We start from the raw sequence: 15817 nt of genomic DNA on the forward strand, positions 1-15817 counted from the left end.
CAGGGTGGTGTGGATCCTGGACGATATTAGCGGCCTTCCTGTGTCAGCACCTCCTTACGATGATGGGGACGTTAGTACCCATGATTGTCACGTGTACTGAGCCAACGTGTCCGTGTACGTGTCCGTGTACGTGTACGTGTACGTGTCCAATGTTCAACACTTTCTGCAGCATTCTTTGTTCCTGGACATTCGAGTTAACAAACTATGTGGTGTTGCTACCAGTCAATGGACTTCACCGTGGAAGTTGGAGAGAGTATTCAGCAGCCCAGACCATCACACAAACCAACCTCCCTCTGCTAAACGTTATTCCCTGTATCATATATCTGTGCATTGTGTATGGCCTGATTGTAATCATGTGTTGTCCTTCTGCTAACTGGATAGCACGCAATAAAAGCTTTTCACTGTAGCTCAGTACATGTGACAATCATGGGGACTGACGTCCCCATCATCGAAGGGATTTACAGGAGGTGACAATAGACAATAGACAATAGCTGCTGACACAAGATGGCAACTAATATCATCCAAGATCAACACCGCCCCAGCTATGCTCTTGATGACTTGTAGGACCAAATGGCCTAATTTACCGAATGGCCAAATGGCCTAATGACTTGTAGGCCAAATGGCCTAACTTTATGACCTTCCATCACAGTGAGGAATGCGGATTCTGCCGTGGTGGATGTTTATGTGAAATTTTATTTTACGTGGCTGTGTGTCTGTTGCTTTTTACTTAGTATGCTGTATGGTAACTTAAATATCACTGTACCTTAATTGGTACATGTGACAATAAATTTGAACTTAAACTTGATCTTATGACTTATGTTCTCATCTCACTACCACCATCAGGAAGAAGGTTCAAGAACCTGAAACATTTTCCAGTGAACCAGGCAAGTTTAAAGGGAGCAGGATGCTGAGCCCCAGTGAGTTTAAAGGGAACACAGGAAACAAAACCTGGCAAACGTGTCAATAGCTTCATATTGTAAGTTTCACCTCGCATGTTTCAGCTTGTTGAGGACCACAGTCTAGGATCCTGCTACCTCAGGACTGTGGAGCCAAACATAGCACCAAGACCGTGTTTAAATTCACCGTTGATACCATGGCTGTTGGAAGAAGAATGGGTAATGATAAAACAGTCCAGGAGAGAGACTGAAGTCTGATTGAATGGTGCCACAACAACAGTCCTGCTCTCAACGTCAGCAAGAGCAAGGAGCTGATTGTGATCTTCAGCAGGGAAAAGCTGAGGATTCACAAACCTGTCTTCATTGACATGACCGCCATGTTCAAGAATAACTTCTTCCCAGCAACCATCAGGTTCTTGAACACTACACAATGTTAACGTTGTAATCCGTGAACTTCTATGGACTACACAGTATTAAGTGAGTGAACCTTTGTCTAATTTATTTTGCCTGCATCTGATCCATATTCCTCCATTCCCTGCATATTAGACAATAGGTGCAGGAGTAAGCCATTTGGCCCTTCGAGCCAGCACCGCCATTCAATGTGATCATGGCTGATCATCCCCAATCAGTACCCTGTTCCTGCCTTCTCCCCATATCCCCTGACTCCGCTATCTTTAAGAGCCCTATCTAGCTCTCTCTTGAAAGCATCCAGAGAACCTGCCTCCACCGCCCTCTGAGGCAGAGAATTCCACAGACTCACCACTCTCTGTGAGAAAAGGTGTTTCCTCGTCTCCGTTCTAAATGGCTTACTCCTAATTCTTAAATTTTTGTATTCAATTTAAATATTTGTGTGCCTATCTAAAAGCCTCTTAGACATCACTATCGCATCTGCTTCCACCACCACCCCTGGCAACACATTACAGACAGCAACCACTCTCTGTATTAAAAGCTTGCCCCACACATCTCCTTTAAACTCTTTCCTTCCGACCTTAAAGCTACCCTCTCTAATCTTTAACATGTCCACCTTGAACGCTTAAAATAATTAAGTTAATTGCCCCAATGATGATGATACATGTCGAGAATAAATTGGGATGAGTGAAAGGTCTTTTGGAGGCATGGGTTCGTATCCCACTTCTGACACCATGTAAAGAGTATCATAAACACACTGTGTCTTTACTACTATTTATTGGTAATACACAAACGTTGCTGCCCTAGCTGTACGTGGTCTGTCACGGGAACTAGAGAGAGAGATCATGGGTGGGGAGGTTGCAATTATACTCTGATATGGGGAGTGGTTAGTAGTGGTGAGGTCACTATATTAAAGGTACATGCACATGTCATCTACAGTTAGACATACTTGGATCGTTTTCTCTGGAGCATCAGAGGCTGAGGGAAGACCTGATAGAAGTATACAACATTATGAGAGTATAGATAGGGTAGACAGTCAAAACCCCTTTCCCAAGGTGGAAATGTCAAAGACTAGAGGCATAAGTTTAAGGAGATGTGCAGGGCAATTTTATTTTACACACAGTTGTGGATGTCTGAAACATATTGCCAGGGGGGAAGGTGGTGCAGGCAGATATGACAGTGACATTTAAGAGACTTTTAGATAGGCATATGGATATGCAGGGCATAGAGTTCAATTTTGTTAATGTCACGTGTACCGAGGTACAGTGAAAAGCTTTTTGCTGCGTGCTAACCAGTCGGCGGAAATACAGTACATTACAATCAATTCACTTACAGTGTATAGATACATGATAAGGGAATAACGTTTAGTGCAAGGTAAAGACAGCAAAGTGCGATCAAGGATAGTCCATGGGTCATCAAAGAGGTAGATAGTAGTTCAGCACTGCTCTCTGGTTGTGGTAGGATCATTCATTTCCCTGATAACAGCTGGGAAGAGGGATGTGGATCACATGCAGGCAAAGGAATTGAGTTCATCTTGGCATCATGTTCGGCATGGACGTAGTGGGCCAAAGGGACTGTTCCTGTGGTGTAGAGTATTATATTTTATGTTGAATCTAAATGGGTACCTTGTAGTTAGTGCTGTTTTGGTGAATTGAAGGACCTGTTTCTGCATCATTATGACTCCAAGCATTGGTTGATCCATTGATATCTTCCATGTTGTATTTTCATTAGAGCAGGCAAAGTTTTCTGTAATATATTTAATATTTCCAAGACAAAGCAAAATTAAAAACACTTGAACTCCTATCAATATTGTCCCAGCATTCAAGAGTTGCTAAGAATTTCAGAGTCTTACATAATCTGCTTGTTATAATCTGCTATTGACACAATCATCAATAACAACAAATTCTAAAATAACTTTACCTAGTTAGCAGGGCATATTCAAGCAATTATAACTCCCATCTGTCAAAGGAATATGAAGTATCTCAGTCTGCTGCCTGGTTAGCACGCAACAACGTCTTTTCAAAGTACCGCGATACATGTGACAATAAACTGAACTGAAACTGAAAATTAAAATAAATTCAGAACCTCAGTGACAACCTGAGAAGGATTTTGATTAAATCCATCCCATGGTATTGACGCAAGTTTCACGAGCTCAGACGTGTGCATTAGCTTTAGTCAATGGCATCAGAAAAACGCAAGAGATTTAAATAGAATAAAAAATCCCTCGATAATCCCAATCCACTTGAGTCATGTTCACTTATTTAAACTAATCACATAGGGAGGTGAGGACACTTAGAACAGCTTAAAATAAGTGCTGTACGCCTTTGGTACTCAGCCTATTACGAGGGAGGAGCAGAAATGTAACGTTTCTGTCAAGGGAGCGCTTGAATATCCATTAGATGTTTCCTGACTTGGAATCTGAAATATTTACTCTGACAGGAAACAGACTTCACCGCAGCTGGCATCCAGCACAAGAACTGCTTCATAGCGTCTAACAGATTGGTTTCAGGTTCGAGGGAGCATCAGAGCCAGTTTCAAATGCTGACTGTTTCTCACTGGGACGAGGTGCTGTGAAGGAGACAGCTCACTGGAGACTTGTACTGGATCTTAAACCACAGAACAGAAGCAGTCACAACATACTCAGGTAAGGATGGTTCATTTCCTCTTTCTTTCAGTGCTGTATTCTAATTCAGGCCCAGGTTACTATGACTGAATTAGCTGAGCTCTAATTGAGGTTAATAAGGCTTACACTCAGGGGGAGTTTATTTCTGTGCCAGAGGTAAGTCACTAGAATTAGTTCGTTGTTATGTTGTAAAACCTGCTTCAATGCTGATACAATGATTCAAATCCACTGCCCTAGATTCACTTGGTTATTCCTCCTTTACTTCTCCCCCTGAGTTGCAATTGATCACTACCCCATGCTTGAGTCACATTAACAATCAGAAGTGTGGCATTTATTGTTCCATCGTTGAAATAGTGAAGGATATAAAGCAGGTATTAAACCATTCATTCTTCTGGGTGGTTATGTTACTGAGTCAAGCCTCTCCATTATCCAATGCTAACATTCAGACATGTTTGGAAAGACTACATTTTATTTCGAACAGTGTATCCACCAGCGAGTATCCCACTCTCTCTATTTACACTTCCCCAGAGCTTTCCTCCCTGGAGTTCAATGGTTCTCCCACAGTGAAACCTGCTTTTCAGACACTTGGGCAGTGGATGGCGTGAGTGGGTGGAGAGGAGCGGGATGTGCGATTGAGGCATCTACACAATATTGATGGATAATCAGGGTGGGAGATTAGGGAATGTCGGGCTGGGAGAATGAGGAATGTGAGGGTGGGAGATCAGAGATTGTGGGGGTAGAAGTTCCGGGATAGTGGGGTGGGAGATCAGGGGTTGTTTGATGGGATTTCAGGGAATGTCATGCTGGGAGATCATGGAGTGAGATCAGTAAAACTAGGAATGGATCAGGGATTGTGGTGGTGGGAGATCAGGAAATGTTGGGTTGGGAGAGTGAGGAATGTGAGATCAGGGATTGTGGAATTAGGAGTTCTGGGATAGTGGTGTGTGAAATCAGATGTGATGGGTGATGGGAGATCAAGGAATTGGGATTGTGAGATCAGGGAATATCACATTGGGAGATCAGGGAATTTGGAATGAGAGATTGGTAAATCAAGGGATGGGAAAGCAGGGAATGTGCCGGGTGAGAGGTCAGGGAATTTGATGGTGGGGGATCAGGAAATGTTGAGCTGAGTGAATGGAGATCAAGGAAAGTATATCTGGGAAATTGTAGCATTGGGATGGGAAATACTACAAGTGGGAGATCAGAGAATGTGCATTGTGAAATAAGGGGTTGTGGGGTTGGGAGGTCAGGGAATGTTGGCTGGGAGATCAAGGAATGGGAGTTTGGGTGGTCATGGTAAATTAACGCTTGTGGTGTTTGGATATGGGGAATTGTAGGGTTGGGAGGTCAGGGAATATGAGGTTGGGCAGTTGGGGAATGGGTGGAAGATCAAGGAATGTTGGATTGTGAGATCGGACAATATGTGGGTGGGTGGTCAGAGAATGTGGTGGAGGGGGATCTGGGAATATGGGATTGGGGTTCAGAAATTGTGTGTGTGGGGGTGGGAGATCAAGCAATGTGGGGATGGGAGATTAGGTAATTGGGGATAGGGAGATCAGGAAATTTGGGATGAGTGATCGGTGAATCTAACAATGGGAGGTCAGGGAATGTGAGGGTGGGAGGTCAGGGAATTTGGTGGTGGGGGATCGGGGAATGGCAGGCTGGGAGAAAGAGGACTGTGAGGGGATATTATGGAATATGGACTAGGAGGAAATGGGGGATCATGACAGAAGCCTCCTCGTGGTGATCCCCGGAAACAACGACACGATGCACTCTGTGATGCGTCGGGCGACCAATTCTGTCAACGTGTTGGACGACGACTGAAGCTAACAGCGAGCTACACGTCGTCTGACACACGAGCAAACTAGGAGGAAATGGAATTTGGGGTGGGAAATCAGGGAATGTGCATTTGAAAAACAGGAAATGTGGGAGTGGGATGTCAGGGAATGTCTGTTAGGAGATCAGGAAATGTGGAGTTGGGAGTTCATGGAATGTGAATTGGATCAGGGCTTGTGGTGGTGGGAAATTATGGAATATCGTGGTGGAATGTTAGGAATGTTGGGGTGCAAGATCATGGAATGTGGGAGTGTGAGATGGGGGAATTCCTGGAGGGAGGTCAGGGATTGTGGGGTTGGATTTTGGGAATGTGTTGGTTCAAGATCAGGAAATGTGCAATGGGAAATCAGGGATTGTAGGAATGGAAAATCAGTGATTATGGTGGGAATGTGCGGTTGGGAGAGCAGGGAATATGGAGTGAGAGATTCGGGATTATGGGGAGGAAGATCAGGGAATGATCCATATCCCTCCATTCCCTTTACATTCATGTGCCTATCTAATAACCTTTTAAACATTCTATCTGCTTCAGCCGTTACCCCTGGCAGGAGATCTCCCTTCAACCTCTGATGCTCCAGACAAAACAATCCTCTATTTACAGTGCTTCTTCACCTAGCCATCAAGCCAAGGTGCGCTTGAGCTTGGCTCCCAGGGGCAGCAATGGTTGTGCTGCTAAGAATGCCGCTGGCAATCTGATGGGATGGGGTAAGAGGGTTGAGGGGTGATGAGGGTGAGTTTGCGGCTTTCAACATCAATGAAAGACTGTTGGGTGGGAGATCAGGGAATGTCGGACAGGGAGATCGGGGGATGAGAGGATGGGAGATCAGGGAATATGGGATTGCGAGTAACACAATGTTACTCCAGCACTTTATGTCTTTGTTTGTAAATCAGCATCTGTAATTCTTTGTGTCTGCCTTAAGTATTACTGGCCATTCACAATATCAGGTCCCTGCCCCCTACCTCACTGCCACTGAATAGCACAGATTGCTGACAACATCTAACGACTGCATCACACAGTGAGAACTGTACATTTATCTAACTGCCTGCTCCACCGTGAGGACATGCTGGGCTACTTGCTCGTGATCCCAAAGCTCGCATTCTAGTTTTAACTATTCCATTCACCTTTTCCCAATATCGACAAGAAAATGATCTTAGCACAAAAAAAAATCTGAAGTCAAGCACTAATCTCGGCACTCTGCCCACCAGGAGTGTTGTCCACTGATCCTGTTAATCATTAAAGAGTTAGTTGGTGGCCCCTAACATTTCCACAAGAGGCTTCTGTTCACTGTGCTACAAGAACATCAAGAATAACATCCATGTGGAAGGAACTGAAAATCCAATTATAGCCGATTGGGTCAGGATTTGGGAAATGTCCAAAGCTTACATGCAACCACATAAAAATAAAGATCCAGAATACATTCAGGCTCCAATGTCTGTGCTAATATGATGCCAATTTAAACTAATCTCTGCTGCCTGCATGTGATCCATAATCCCTCTATTCCCTTGTGGCCATCTGCCTACCCTAAATCCTCAATCACCACTATCGTATATGCCTCCACCACCACACCTGGCAAAATATCTCCTCTCAACCTCTAACGTTTCAGAGAAAACATTTGTCCAACCTCTCCTTACAGCTAATGCCTGCTAATCCAGGAAAAATACTGGTTAACCTGCACCCTTTACATATTCCCCAAGTCCTTCTTGTGATGCGGCAACAAGAACTGCACGTAATACTCCAAATGCAGCAAGCACAGTTTCAGGGCCAGATTTAGATGAAGAGAGGCCCTAAGCTGTTCCACTTGTGAGGCCCCCTCCGCGTTGGTTTTCAGCGCTGGCGGCGAGGCAGTGACCGAACAGCCATGGCGGCCAAATCTCCCACAATTCAAAGCGAGGGAGAAAGTGCCCAGCGCCGACCAGTTGCCGCTGCAGTGCGCATGCGCAGGGCGGCCGATGATGTGCTGGCCGTGGTTGTGCGCATGTGCAGGGGGGAGGACGTGCAGGCCACAGCAATGCGCATGTGCAAGGCGGCCTACCGTGCCGGCGGATGAGGAGCGAGCGGAGCTTGGCGGCCCGGACACGGATAGCAGCGAGAGATGGAGAGAGAGAGATAGAGAGGGGGGCCTGCCCAGAGTTGAAGGGTAGGTGTCCTGCCTTGGCCAGAGGCCCCCCTAGACCTCGAGGCCCTAAGCTTAAGCTTGTCTAGCTTATAGGTAAATCCGGCCCTGCACAGTTTATAAAGCTACAAAATGAATACCTGACTCTTATACTCTATGCCCCAACTGATGAAGGCAAGCATACCATAAACCTTCTTTACTACTATATCCAATTTCAGGGAGTCATCGGCTTGGAATCCAAGATCCCTCTGTGCATCAATGCAGTTGTGGATCTTGCCATTAACTATAGATCGACACAAAAAACTAGAGTAACTCAGCGGGACAGGCATCATCTCCGGAGAGAAGGAATGGGTGACGTTTCAGGTCGAGACCCTTCCTCAGGATCATTATCATTAACTATATTATTTCCCCTTACATTTGACCTCCCAAAGTGCAACACCTCACACTTGTTTGGCTTGAATTCCACCTGTCATTTCTTCGCTCATAACTTCAACTGATCTATAACCCGCTATATACTTTGATAGTCTTCTTTACTGTTTGCAATTCCACCAATTTTGTCTGCTATCTTCAAATGTAATCACCACCCCATCTACATTTGGTTTACAAAAACCAGTCTGAAGAATGTTTAAGAAGGAACTGCAGATGCTGGAAAATCGAAGGTACACAAAAATGCTGGAGAAACTCAGCGGGTGCAGCAGCATCTATGGAGCGAAAGAAATAGGCAACGTTTCGGGCCGAAACGTTGACTATTTCCTTCGCTCCATAGATGCTGCTGCACCTGCTGAGTTTCTCCAGCATTTTTGTGTACGTCCAGTCTGAAGGATGGTCTCGACCCGACAGGTCACCTATTCCTTTTCTCTAGAAAAACAGCCTGACCAGCTGAGTTTATCCAGCATTTCGTGTTTATCTTCCATCTACATTTACGTTATTTGGGTGAATGGATTAGTTGGTCTTTCTGTTATGAGCACCTTCTTGGTTTCTGGAGCAGGAATTCTGACCTTCCAAAGTACCCGCCCATTCACAGTTAGATAAGTAGTAGCCTTATTTTATTATTATTTGGCAAAAGTAAAATTTTGTTAGATAGGAAAAAACTGCAGATGCTATAACTCAACAGGTGAGGGAGAATTGTTGTTTTAGTTTATAGTTTACTTTATTGTCACGTGCACTGAGGTACATTGAAAAGCTTTTGTTGCGTGCTAACCAGCCAGCAGAAAGGCAATGCATGATTACAATCGAGCCATCCACAGGTACAGCCACAGGTACAGATATATGATGAAGGGAATGCCGTTTAGGGCAAGATAAAGTCCAGTAAAGTCCGATTAAAGATAGTCCAAGGGTCTCCAATGAGGCAGATAGTAGCACAGGACAGAACATAGAGGAGAATTAGTGCTGAAAGTTGATAACTTTTCATCAGGTCTAACTTTATCTTCTTATAGATGTTCTCTGTTTTCTGAACAATTTTGGTCCCGTTTCAATTCCATTCACTGCTTTCATTCGATGATATAATAAAACTGGTGCTTATGATTTCATTATGAGATGAAGGACCATTTTACTTTCCATGAGTTCTAAGTGTCTAATTGGCGTTTACTCCAATTTTGAATCCTGGCGAAGAACTGGCCCCACGTAATTAACTCGTACAATTGAATCCACGTTGCTAAGATACGGCTGCAACCTTGCCCAAGGTAGGTGAGAACCCAATTGGCATGCTGCCAATCAATCAAAAATAATTAGTAAACACTGCCAGAACATCAGCAGCATTCGTACTTGGAAATATATTAAATCAAGCCTGCAGTTAATTATAATGTTAAACATCCGGGAAATCGTCAAAACCCAAAATAACAACCCCTTTGGACGGAATTTCTCTCAGCCTTTTTTCCCCATTTCCCACGTTTAACTTCAGCAGGAACACTCTTTAAAGGCGAGTGAACAGAGTATTTGTCGAGCTGCAGCTAAAGTCACAAAGAGACGAGGAGATGAAATATCTCCCTAATATGTTCATGTTCATAAGTTATAGGAGCGGAATTAATCCATTCGGCACAACAAGTCAGCTCTGCCATTCAATCATGGCTGATCTATCTTTCCCTTTCAACCCCATTCTCCTGCCTTCTCCCCATAACCCCTGACACCCGTACTAATCAAGAATCTGTCTATCTCTGCCGTAAAAATATCTATTGACTTGGCCAAATGTTGAAATGGCGTAGCAGGTCAAATTTCCATCAAAAATTAGTCATTTTCACTGGAACTGGAAAAACTTGAGGAGAGCTTGTTGTCTTATGGCCTGCAAAATGTTATTGCATTATTTGCTTCCTACCTGGATAGTAGGAAGGTTCTCTCCACTCTGGACAGCCCCTGCTATTAAGACAGCATGTGACCCAGAACCGTATACAGTGAAAACATCTGAAGAGATCCTCCTTCCCACCATTGCAAGCACAGCACTAGGAGATGGTGGTTACTATGGGACATGGCTCTCCCATCCCTATAATTATTCAGCACACAAAGAACATGTGTACATACAGGCACAAGCATAATATATATGTACTTACTATGGCCCGACAAAACAGTAAAAATTGAGGCTAACCTGTGGATATCTCTGATTTCTAAACTCAATCAAAGAAAGTTCATCAACCTGAAATGTTAATTCTATTTCGCTTCATTGTCTGGCCTGCCAGGCATTTCTGGCATTTTCTGTTATTTGATCAAATTCTTTCTCCACTCTGCTCGAATTGAATTGTTTTCCTCACTCTCACCCCCTGAAATTTCAGAGCAGATAGACAGATAGAGTGCTGGAGTAACTCAGTGGGTCAGGCAGCGTCTCTGGAGAAAAAGGACGGGTAACATTTTGGGTCGGGACCATTCTTCAGACTAAAAGTAGAAGGGTGCATGGCCGTCCGAATGGGGGGTGCGTTGCGTGCGACCGCACCCCCCATTTTTTCCCTTAAGAAAAAAGTCACCCCCAAAAAAAAAAAAATCGGAAAAAGAAAATCAAAAAAATCAACGTTTCCACTTTGGAAACGGCCAGTTCTCTGTTCTCTCGTCCCCGGGCGGGAGTGGCTGAATCTGAACTCAATGGCTGTAACCCCAACACCAGTCGCCGCTGCGGCGGAGCCCACTCCCCTCGCCTTCCCCCGCCGCCAGGGCCCAAGCCATCTTCCCCCCACACCACCCCCGCTGGGCCCACGCCACCCCCGCTGGGCCCACGCCACCCCCGCTGGGCCCACGCCACCCACGCTGGGCTCATGCCACCCCCGCTGGGCCCACGCCACCCCCGCTGGGCCCACGCCACCCCCGCTGGGCCCACGCCACCCCCGCTGGGCCCACGCCACCCCCGCTGGGCCCACGCCACCCACGCTGGGCTCATGCCACCTCCGCTGGACTCATGCCACCCCCGCTGGACTCATGCCACCCTGCTGAGCCCCCGCCATCCCCGCTGGGCTCACTCCACCCCTGCTGTGCCCACGCCACCCCCGCTGACCCCCGCTGGGTCCACGCCACCCTCGCTGACCCCTGCTGGGCCCACGCCACCCCTGCTGGGTCCACGCCACCTCCGCTGACCCCCGCTGGGTCAACGCTATCCCCGCTGGGCTCACACCACCCCCGCTGGGCCCACGCCACCCCCACTGACACCCGCTGGGTCCCCGCCACCTCCACGGGACCCATGCCAGCTTCATCCCCCCCGCCCGCTGGGCCCCTGCTGGGCCCGCGCCACCTTCATCTTTGCCCCCCCCCCCGCAAGAAAGAGGGGGGATGTGAGAGGGGGGAGGGGGAGAGAGAGAGGGGAAGGGAGAGGAGAGAGTCATGGGGAGGGGAGATGGAAAGGGGGATTATCTTGAGTGAGATTGCAAAATTAAGGTAGGTTTTAGAGCTATTATATTTTCTCCTCCATATGAATAATATTAAACAATATCAAATAATATCAAACAATTTGAACTGCTTTCTTTTCGATAACAATACTGAAAAATATGAATTCCATAGTTTGTGATAAATACACATTTTAATGGGATCATTATATACAGATGTAACAATTCCATTTTGAGATCGGGGGGGGGCTGGGGGCAAATATGCATCAAGCCGATAGCCTAATCGTTAAAGAGTTAAAAGATAGCCTAATCGATAAAGCGCTGAGAAGAGGAATCAGAGCTGCCAAGGAAAGATACTCTGAGAAGTTGAGGAGCAAGTTCTCAGCTAGTGATTCTTCTTCAGTTTGGAAGGGCATGCAAGAAATCACCAGCTATAAGAGGAAAGCCCCCCGCTCTTTGGGCAATCGTCAGCTGACGAACAACCTGAATTAGTTTTACTGCAGGTTTGAAAATCAGAAACATAACCCTGAAACCCCCTCCCCAGCAAACACAGCCAGACCCCAGTCTGCAAAGAATGGACCCTGCACCCTCTCCTTCCCATTCACCACTTCACACCTACTTACGGCAAGACTCCAGTATGAAAAGAGTGGAACCTTTCTCACCCCACCCAACCACTTCACACCCACTCACAGCCTGACCTCAGTCTGCAAAGACTGGGCCCTTCTACACCCACCCCACTCCAATCACCACTTCACACCCAATGACTGCACCTCCACAGACACATCTGTCAAGCTTCTCAAGTTTGTGGATGACAAAACCCTGATTGGACTGATCCAGGATGGGGATCTCTGTACTCTTTTCAGTTTGACATCTTTCCTATAACATGGTGCCCAGAACTGAACACAATATTCTAAATGCGGTCTCACCAACGTCTTATACAACTGCAACATGACCTCCCAACTTCTATACTCAATACTCTGACTGATGAGGACCAAAGTGCCAAAATACTTTTTGACCACCTGATATACCTGCGACACGACCTTCAAGGAACCATGCAACCATCAACCATTCCTCTGCCCACCTGGCTAATTGATCCAGATCCTGCTGCAATCTTTCACAACCATCTTCACTATCTGCAAAACCACTCACTTCTGTATCATCAGCAAACTTGCTAATCTTGCCTGTTCTGTGATGTTTCACAGAGTGCTGGAGTAACTCAGCGGGCCAGGCTGAGTATAGAAGTTGGGAGGTCATGTTGCAGTTGCATAAGAAGTTGGTGAGGCCGCATTCAGAGTATTGTGTTCAGTTCTGGGCACCATGTTATAGGAAAGATGTCATCAAACTGGAAAGGATACAGTGAAGATTTACGAGGATGTAGCCAGGACTAGAGGGCCAGAGCTATAGGGAGAGGTTGAGTAGGCTGGGACTCTATTTCATGGAGCCCAGGAGGCTGAGGGATGATCTAATAGAGGTGTATAAAATCATGATTTGAATAGATATGGTTGAGTCTTTTGCCCAGAGTAAGTGAATCGAGGAGCAGAGGACATAAGTTTATGGTGAAGGGCAAAAGATTTAATAGGAATCTGTGGGGTATGTTTTTCACACAAAGGGTGGTAGGTGTATGGAACAAGCTGCCAGAGGAGGTAGTTGTGGCAGGCACTATCGCAACATTTAAGAAACAGTTAGACAGGTACATGGATAGGACAGGTTCAGAGGGATATGGATCAAACGTGGGCAGGTGGACTAGTGCAGATAGGACAAACTGGGCCGAAGGGCCTGTTTCCACACTGTATCACCCTATGACTCTATCCTTCCCTCTCAAACCCATTCTCCTGCCTTCTCCCCATTACCTCTGACACCCCTATCAATCAAGAATCTATCAATCTCCTCCTGAAAAATGTCCATTGACTTGACCTCCACAGCTGTCTGGTGCAATGAATTCCACAGTTCACCACCCTCTGACTTAAGAAATTCCTGCTCATCTCCTTCCTAAAGGAATATCTTTTAATCCTGAGGCTGTGGCCACTGGTCTTAGACTCTCCCACTAGTGGAAACATCCTCTCCAAATCCGCTCCATCCAGGATTTTACCAGGCTGGGACAGACGGCAACAGCTTCACACCGTGTCCCAAAGCTTGTGTCCTGTCCTGCATCACCCAAGGCAGCAGAGATGTTATAGGAGAGGGCAAGCACCGTAACAAAGTAGCTCACGATGGTTTGGGTAACATTCAGGAATTTCTATGCATGTCACATCATGAATATTACTGAAGAACGGTCTTGCCCTGAACTATAATCTATACCTTTTCTCCAGAGATGCTGCCTGACCCACTGAGTTACTCCAGCACTCTGTGACATGTCACCTATCGATGTTCTCCACAGATGCTGCCTGACTCGCTGAGTTACTCCAGCATTCTGTGAAACGTCGCCTATTCATATTCTCCGCAGATGCTGCCTGACCCGCTGAGTTACTCCAGCACTTTGTGACTATTTTCCCTTCACCCATCTGCCCAAGCCCACTCTCCCCCTCCTTTCCTATGTTCCTTTCCACCCATAAACCTCTCTCTGCCTTTACATTTCACTCCCCTTTCAAATCTGCTCTACTTATCTACATGCATTTTTCTTCTTCACTTTTTAGTCATAGAATGATGCAGTGTGAAAACAGGCCCTTCAGCCCAACTTGCCCACACCGACCGACATGTCCCATCTACACTAGTCCCACTCACACGCGTTTGGCCCATATCCATCTAAATCTGTCCTATCCATGTACGTGTCCAAATGTCTCTTAAACATTAGGATAGTCCCAGTCTTAACTACCTCCTCTGGCAGCTCGTTACATACACCCAGCACGCGTTGTGTGAAAAAGCTACCTCAGATTCCTGTTAATTTCTGAAATATTGGTCATAAATTTGGTGCAAAAATGCTCCAAAACAAGGCTCAGAATGGATCAGAGAGCATCTAAAACCCCTGAGCTTCCAGGGCCCTTAAGCGGGCCCTGGACCCCGGCATCGAGGGACTTCACACTTCGCGCTCGTGATGTGTGCAGCGCACACATTATTTCACATTAGGTTTTTTGTAATCCTGTCATGCCACCCCCCTTTTTGAAAAGCTTCGTACGGGCCTGGGGTGGGAGCTGGAGTTAAGAAAAGGCCAGAACAAAGCAGGGCTGGCAAGGAAGGGTGGGGCCCATAATGACCCATTGTAGGCTGGGGAAGAGGTGATAACAAGGGATACTAGTAGGACAACTAGGATAAAGAAGGGAGGGAAGGCAGGGTTTACTTGAAATTGGAGACGTCAACAATTTTAGAATTGTCCAGTTTCACTCTTAATATTCCTTGTGTAAACTAAATGCCCTAAATGTAAGACCTTTTGAAGTATTTTTCCAATGCTGAAGTTCACTCTATGTCTCTTTGCTTAGTCTTTGCTTATGCATTCTGCGCCAAGGACATGATGTAGGTGCTAGCATGTTCCATTGCACAGTGATTTATATATGCGATTTAACCTTCAGTAAATAAACTATTTCTTGAAGATTTTGAAAGATAGAGAGACTTAGATTTAGCTCTTAGGGCTAAGGAAATGAAGGGATATGGGAAAAAATCCGGAACGGGGTACTGATTTTGGATGATCAGCCATTATCATAGTGAATGGCTCGAAGGGCCGAAAGGCCTACTCTTGCACCTATTTTCTATGTTTCTAGGGCGAAAGAAGAAAAAAGATTTTGGAAGAACATAAAATCATGGGATGTGGTAATTCTAGAGTTAAATTTAAATCAACAAAGAAGGTAACAAAAGGTAAGGATGGATATTACTTACACAGCTGTTGCTCATATGGCATAATGGAAATACAGTATTGTTGCTTTTAGAAGACATATCTATCGCACAGTTAATATTAGAGCACAATTTACTCTTTGAGTACTATTTTATCCTTATTAACTAATTTTCATTAAGTTTGGTGTTTCCGTTACAATATAGTACAACTGCAACCCCTAACTTGATTAGCATAAATTTCAACACTTTATGTGTTGCAAATCTTTATCTTCATAATTTTATATCTCCCGTGACACCGCAATTCCTTACAAATTCAATTAAAATGTGGTCATTGTGGATTTAAATTATAACCTCACTTTAGTGGATTCCCCTACCACTTATCTG

General features: G+C 45.6%; 1 protein-coding gene across 3 annotated transcripts in view; it reads left to right on the top strand.

The window, feature by feature from the left end:
* Positions 1 to 833: 833 nt before the first annotated feature.
* Positions 834 to 15817, top strand: part of ppef2 (protein phosphatase with EF-hand domain 2) — a 56998-nt gene continuing 42014 nt past the window's right edge. For 2 of the 3 annotated variants that reach the window (XM_033024564.1, XM_033024581.1), the window contains exons 1-3: positions 834 to 1373; positions 3744 to 3948; positions 15364 to 15457. In XM_033024564.1, coding sequence (XP_032880455.1) covers positions 15403 to 15457 — 55 coding nt within the window. In that variant the 5' untranslated portion in view covers positions 834 to 1373; positions 3744 to 3948; positions 15364 to 15402. Of the gene's footprint in view, positions 1374 to 3427; positions 3949 to 15363; positions 15458 to 15817 lie in introns of those variants that run through there. The other variant, XM_033024573.1, reaches the window with a different exon arrangement.

The sequence above is a fragment of the Amblyraja radiata genome, chromosome 1, assembly GCF_010909765.2.
Source record: "Amblyraja radiata isolate CabotCenter1 chromosome 1, sAmbRad1.1.pri, whole genome shotgun sequence".
NCBI classification, from domain to species: domain Eukaryota; kingdom Metazoa; phylum Chordata; class Chondrichthyes; order Rajiformes; family Rajidae; genus Amblyraja; species Amblyraja radiata.